Source organism: Megalobrama amblycephala, linkage group LG20 (genome assembly GCF_018812025.1).
Source record: "Megalobrama amblycephala isolate DHTTF-2021 linkage group LG20, ASM1881202v1, whole genome shotgun sequence".
Lineage (NCBI taxonomy): Eukaryota > Metazoa > Chordata > Actinopteri > Cypriniformes > Xenocyprididae > Megalobrama > Megalobrama amblycephala.
The window spans coordinates 5,418,387-5,425,992 of record NC_063063.1 but is presented as its reverse complement, the minus strand read 5'-3'; the positions used below and the strand labels follow the sequence as shown (position 1 = coordinate 5,425,992).

The 7,606-nt window shown below is 36.8% G+C and overlaps 1 protein-coding gene across 1 annotated transcript; it reads left to right on the top strand.

Annotated features, from left to right (window-relative positions):
- The first annotated feature begins 1,115 nt into the window (after window positions 1-1,115).
- Window positions 1,116-7,606, top strand: dlx4b (distal-less homeobox 4b). The gene is made up of 3 exons (XM_048171256.1): window positions 1,116-1,737; window positions 2,990-3,183; window positions 7,147-7,606. Exons 1-3 carry the CDS (start codon window positions 1,416-1,418, stop codon window positions 7,396-7,398), a joined length of 768 nt encoding a protein of 255 aa, XP_048027213.1. The 5' UTR covers window positions 1,116-1,415; the 3' UTR covers window positions 7,399-7,606.

Genomic DNA, 7,606 nt, shown 5'->3' with positions numbered 1-7,606 from the left:
ACAATTCAGAGTTTCTTCTTTTTGAGCGATGGAATGTGTGTACTGGAACAAATAAAAACTGGACTGGAGGGATGGAATGGATTAACAAACAAACTTCCAATCATGGGTGCGTTTCCCAAAGCGAACTATGGTCGCAAGTTCCGTCGTTACCAATAGAGTTCAATGGGACTTACGACCATAGTTGGCTAACGATGCTTTCGGGAAACTCACCCCATATTAGTTTTCTGTGTGGAAGGCGGTGGAACTCCGTTCCGGCCCAATGTCACACCGGGCGAAATACACTCGATTAATGAAACATTTTGGAAGTAATCACTGTATACAACTTCACTCACTGTACCCAAATGTTTTCAGTAAGGATGAAGAGAGACCACATAATCATATTTTAAGGTGGCTGAAGCCCCTAAAACACTCACATGCATTAAGGGAAGTTTCAGCTTCATAGTTTTTTTTTTTTTTATTAAACTTTTTTTTTTTTCGTTTTTATTATTATTATTATTATTATTATTATTATTATTATTTTATTTGTTAGATCCTAGCAAGTTGTCACATGTATTTGTAAAATTGAAGATATAATATAATGTAATTAATATAATAGTATGGCTGGATTTCATTGTAACAATTTACCATAGTGTGAGATCTTACTCTGCAAATATATTGTGTTGTCACAAATAGTCTATGTGTGTTCTATGAATTGCGCCTTTTCCCTGTAATTTCCAATAACAGTGGAAATTTCCAATAGCCTATCTTTTTAAAAAATAAATAATATTTTTATTAATATTAGGAATTATAATATTGTAATATATATATATATATATATATATATATATATATATATATATATATATATATATATATAGATTCTTAATATTATAAAGAGTGACTACAAGCCCGCGTCTCAATGACTGCGAAGTTTCATTGTATGAGTTTTTGTCTCCTAAATAATTCCTGTAAATATTTGACAGCGCTCTTTCTATTGTGGTTTGTGCAAAATAATTTATGTAAAGGTCGTGCTTAATTTGAAGATCACTATGGTTTGACATGTTCGATATCAGGGCTCAGCACAATTCGATAGCAAATGCTCATCAACTTCATTTAGCTCTCCCTGGTATCGCGTGACGCACCAATCAGCGCGCGCTCTCGCGGAGCTCGAGTCAGTCAGAAACACACAGGACCGCGAGCCCGAGGTGACTTTAGATATTGCGCGGTTTTGTCATGTTTTAAGAAAGATAAAATCGTATTCACCTATGAGATTCATTGCAGTGTCTTTGGGAAATACGTTTTCGTTTAAAAGTTCGTGGTTATTTTTCTTGCTCCCGATCATTTTGGGATGGATCCGGTTCAAGGTCTTTTTCGTGCGCAGTGAGCGTTCAATGCAGCACTCAGACCATCATCGGGCTTTATGGACTTGACTGTTAATGATGTCTATGAGTTTCATGTCTGATACGCTGAATAGTCCAGATCCTTCGAAATCAGCATTTTTAGAGTTCGGCCACGGACTTACAAGCAACCAGCAGCATTTATCCGGATTCGCACACAATATTTACCCAGTACATGGATTGCACTCAGGCGGACACCTTCAGCACGATGGTCCCTACCCTTCCACCGCTTCCCATTACAGCCGGCCGCTGGGATACGCCTACCCCGGGCCGGTGAGCGCTCCTGCTCCGGGTGCTTACGTGCCTTACCAGCCAAACAACCACAGCAGTACTTTGGTGCACACGAGAGCTGAAGAAACGAGTGAGTATCCTCATAAAACGTCCAAATGTGAGGTTTTGACGCCAAGTCTTCGACAATGTTTCCTGAAAGATTCGTCTGTTTTTTCGCCATTAATCAGGTTAACAACAGCGTTTGCTAATGCATTTTGTTTATAAATGCAATGCATACTTAAACTTTATGCATGCATCATTATTAGATTAATATCTGATATGGATTATGACTAATACATTTTTCTGCGTTTGTACCAGTAGCTAATTTAATGCACAGTGTATTTTAAATAAACACCAGATTTAGTTTTTAAAAAAAAAAAGACACACATGGTCTAATTAATTTTAAAGACCAAGGGTAAATCAGTTGCAAATGGTAAGCACAAAAGTCTAGTATTGCACACAAGGTTCTGACCTTTTGTTTTAACGACTTTCATTCAAGAACTTTTTCTTTCTTAAACTTATTGGGGGATTTGTGTTTTTAAGTTTGGTAAAGCTCATTTTCCTGGTAGGCCCTGAACGTTTATTTAAAAATATTAAAAACGGTTAACACACCTTGTCGTAGTTTAGGTATCAGTCTGTATTGTGATAATTCTTAAAAACAATTTAGACTACTCTAGGAGAAATTAAAATTAATGCACTCATCATGTCGTCAACAATGCTATTAATTTCGACGATATAGTCTAAATATTGCACATTGTTCACATTTTAGTAATTCATCAACACTAGAGCAATACACACAACATTGGTAGAATAAAGCTGAAGTAAATCCATTGTTAAAATATGCTGTTATACATGCATATAAATTATAAATAATATTTTGTACGTGCACCGAAGGTCTAGGGCTGTCGAAATCAATGTCAATTTTGCAATAGCCATATAGCGAAGAAGTCTTTCAGAAATAGGCTATTTTTTTTTAAAACAATAATATGATGTAATTGTAATTCTTCCAAAGGTAACGATGTTGTGGCTTGTGTAGAATGTCATTGGTTGCTCTTTGGTTCAAGTTTAGGCTCGATAGGCCTGTAAACTTGACTCTAAAACGAGGTTAATTATGGTTTGCCGATCTTAAAAATGATGACCCATTAATGTTCCCTCTAAAACACCTGATAAATCTCTTATTTGGCCATTGTAAATCAAAAGACAGTTACAAGCCTCTTTAGTGTGACATAATTTACGACTTTTCTCACGGTTAAGCGAGGTTAATAACCTGCTTGTTTGAAGACTTATCCTGAGCATTTACTATGTCATGATGCTGTCGTTTTATTTCATCTGCATGCCTGAAGACCACGAAAAGCCAGCGGTCATTGAGAATGGTGAAATTCGCCTTAATGGCAAGGGGAAGAAGATCCGCAAACCGCGAACCATTTACTCCAGTGTTCAGCTGCAGGCGCTGCACCAGCGCTTCCAGCAGACCCAGTACCTCGCGCTGCCCGAACGCGCCGATTTAGCCGCGAAACTGGGACTCACGCAAACACAGGTAAATGTCTAGCATTCTCACTTCAGTTTATGTCTGTAACATGGTCTTCTTGATTCGGTGTGAGGCCTAGTCCTGACTCCTTAGTTAATTTGGCAGGACGAATTGCAAAATTTCTGTTGAGGAGAGCAGATGTGGAACATACATTATATGAGAAGTGGATTAGTCTATACAGTATGATCTGTTGACGCACCTCATTAAGATGGCGTCGGTTTTATGGAATTTGTCATATGGGCGCTGCTCTTGTGCCACAGGAAAACAATTAATTTCGAGCAAATAAATGTGAATTTTAGATGTTAGTTGTTTTACATAGAGTTGCTCCAAAAAACTAAGCTATTTAAGCCTCAGGGATACCATTGCGTTTGAAGCAAAATGTGGAGACAAGTGCATTTATTTATAGCACTAACACCTTTACAAAAGAAAACTGAAACTTTTGTTAGGTTTGAAATTATTTGGTCATTAAAAAGTACTTAGTCCATAAGCCATGTTAATGTGATGAACTAGGCTTGTTCACCTGTGCGAACTTGAGGGTAACTTACTTCATACATCCACTAAAAACGCCAGTTAAGTCATTTCAAATGTGAAGTTACTTCTGTGATAAAGGTCTAGTGCAATTTAACTGCAAATGCCTGTTAGTTTGATATTTTTTATTAAATGCTATAATATTCATTCTTTTTTAAGTGTGGCTCCAGAACTTTTTTCAAGGCCACTTTAAAAGTAATTATGCAGAGGTGAGGCTTTAACTCAGTATCATACTGGATAAATAGTCAAATAAGACCATGATGAGTCAGTCATGACTGGTTTCTGAGCATTTATGTACTTTGTGTCATGTATACGCAAGTAGGCTGATTTGTTTCTCTATTGTTAAAGCTAAGTGAGGATTTCGTTTAATCCAACCTATACTTTCATTTTTTAGTTAGCGCACTAGCTTTTGTGTTCTTAGTCTTTACAGTATGAGAGAATATTTTTTTCCTAATGCTCAAGCAGTTATCCCAAGTATTATTTATTCTTGATTGCTTAAGCCTCATGCTTAATAATACATATCCAACTGCTCGCTCATGATGGATTTAACAAAATACGCTCATTTCTGGGCCAGTGAATGAGATAAATGAGCCTGAAGATTGTGCTGATGAGTTTTAGGATTGGACTTTTCACTAGTGTATTTTAGCAAAACACATATGCTATCCCATTTTAAATACTCTTTAGTATCTTTTTGTATATATTCCCTTTGGGATTGATTAATAAGTCATCTATATGTCTATACTTGTTATGTTTATGTCACACCCATTAATGAGTTCCTGTAGGGTGGTGTTATGGACATAGATTTATTTTTATAAATCCCTCCTGTTGACACGCACGTACAGAATGAACAGTAAAATATTAATGCATGCATCAGTGTGTGTGTGTGTGTGTGTGTGTGTGGAGAAAAATGGAAAGCCTAACATAAGCCTGGGTGCAGCCATATTGCCGATGGCATACAGAGCATAAGCCTTCCCATTATGCTTGCTCTGTTTTTCATTCACAGCTTTCCTTCTTCGTTTCTTTCCCTCCCTCTTCATCTACGTTACACACTTGCCACCCTGAGAGTGACAGGTTGCTCCTCATTTTTGGCCATGGAGAATGAGTTCAGTCTGTCCCACAGCTATAAAGGGTTTCCTGTCTGATTACGCCTCGGTTTTCATCAAAGCGCATCAAAGTGAAGAACGCCTCTCACATTCACCTCAGACGGTGGTTGCAAATCAAACCTACTGTTTGTGAATACAACGTAACTGATACAAAATGTACCTGCAATATTGGTGGCAACTATCTGAAATCCAGAGCATGGCTGCCAGTTTCCATTTGATCCATAAACGTGATTGAAGGCACATAAACAAGTGCCACACAAGCATATGCTTTTGGCTTTTCCAAGTCCCTCCTTACACATATAACATAGGTCTGGAATCCATCACCTCACCATAAAAGCTGTTTGGCAAACCGATCTTTGGAAATAAAAAAGAAAATCCTTTTTACATGTGTTTATTAAATCTGTTGACAGCCAAACTAATAACATTGTGTAAAAACCCACTGCATAGATTTCAATTGTCTGAGGTTATGGAAACTCTGTTAGGTGGGCTCTCTGAGTCAGCCTTTCAGCGTGGCTGGTGTTTTTCGTGCAGGCGTTCGGCTGAATTCATCCGAAGGCGCAGTTTTGGGTCTCACTAAGGTGTTTCTAAATTGAGTACACATTCTGACAAGGGAACCATAAACTCCCACATCATTAAGGACACGTCTCTAACATTTGTGCATGAATGTATTTGCAGTCAAATAAATACATTATATACTATAATGCCAGGACACCTACACCGCTGTAGCCTTCTGGCCCTTAAATTGAAATCATAAATGAAGATTTTTTAAAGCTTAAGGCAAGACATCGCAGGTAAATAATAGATGTCACCATACTTCCCCTGTTGATCAATCACAGTACATTAAAACAATTATATAACAAGTTTTTTTAAACGTTTAAATATGGAAATGAGGCATTGTCTAATTAAATGTGCATGCATTTACATACATTTCCAGAACAGAAATCTGAACATTACATAAAGCCAGGTTTAAAAAATTAATTTTCTTGTTTCATTTTGCTGACATTCACCATGTTTTTGGGAATAAAATGTTAAATAAATCTGGTGAATAAACATATATGAACAAACCCTCTGTAAAGACCTTTAGAATATAGAAAGGAATAAAACTTCAGATGCAAATAAAGTGTATTAAATTAAACACTTATGTGTATTTTGGATGTTTTCTCACTGTAAAACCAGATAAGTTCAGAATACACCGATTACCTAAAAAAATTTAAGTAAAGCAACTCAAATTTTTAAGTAAACAGTAATTATAAATAGCAATGAAGTCAAACTGAAAAAATTCTACTGTACTTAAAACTATTGTTTACCATGCTTGGTTGTAAAACCTGATGAGTTCAGAATACTCTAAACATTTAAGTAAACTACTCAAAGATTATTTTAGTAGAACTTAAAAAATTGATTTTGTACAAACCAATCTTGCTAATTACAATTTAATTGAAATATTGAATAAACTAATACCTAATCTTATACGGTTAAGTGTTAGTTAGCAACAGCACACCAGTATGCGCTAATGTAACCATAAAAGAGACTATCACTATTTACTTGCATAAAACTGTTAATCAGCATGAAGTATTTATAGCCTAGAAGTTTCACAGCCCATTCTCGGCCTATCCACGGGCACCCTAAAAACGTCAACATTACAGAAACACCTTTAAATACCAAAATAACAGAACATTAATCTTCATTAATCTTGGGCAAAATAACACTCAATTTCAACATTTATTCTCCTTACACAGTGTGGCGCACTGTGTAAGAAAATGGAATTGTTTTAAGTTGCATCAGTGATTTAACAGACTTGAATTGCAGTGTGCTCAATCTTTTTAAGTTAGTGGTACTGTTCGGGTCTAAAAGAAGACAAGTTATGGAAGCATAGCCCTAAATCTTGAATTTGAGCAGTGCATGAAAAAACTATAGTTTTGCCTGCAATGTTAAATATTGCCCAAATCATCAATATGTTCCACCTCCGTGCTAAATGTTTTCCAATGGTTCTTTTATCAAAATCTGCCAAACAAGCTCTCTGGAAGTCATTTCAGTTCAGCTAAATTTAAATGTATCTTTACGCTGTGATTGTTGTTGTCAGACACATGCTTCACTGCCTTCATAAAAATGGCAGGGCGGAACAATTGCTGAACACATGAATAATGAAACACAGCAGTGTCACTGAGTCCATATCTGCAAAGACTGTTCAAGCTGCCTCAATATCATAATGAAAAAATGGTGTTAGAAAATAGACCACTAATGTCTTGATAGCTAGATTGTAAAAACAAAAATGTGCCCTCAATTGTTGCACCATTTAAGATGTATTTTAATGTTCTTTTTGTTTCTATTCTGTTTACTCTAGGTGAAAATATGGTTTCAAAACAAGCGCTCCAAATATAAGAAGATAATGAAGCATGGGTCCAGTGGACCTGAAGGAGACATGCTCCACACCACCTCTTCGTCCTCTCCTTGCTCTCCGGGTCTGTCTCAGCTCTGGGAGGTCTCAATGGCCAACAAAGTGCCACCCATGCACCCAAGCAGCTACATGAACAATTACGGGCACTGGTATCCCCCACACCACCAGGATCCTCTGCCCAGACCTCAGATGATGTGATTGAAAGCGGAAAAACAGAGCCAGAGAGACTCTATTCCATATTGACACCTACCTAACCTGTGATGGTGCTTTCCTTTACAATGTCCATCATGTGTTTTATTGCTTGGTGTGTTTGAAAGGACTGTTTTACTCTCTATGCAAGCAGATTACACGTATTACACTTCAGTAGCTTTTTGACTTTTTCAGATCTTTTACAATGTGCTTGAAA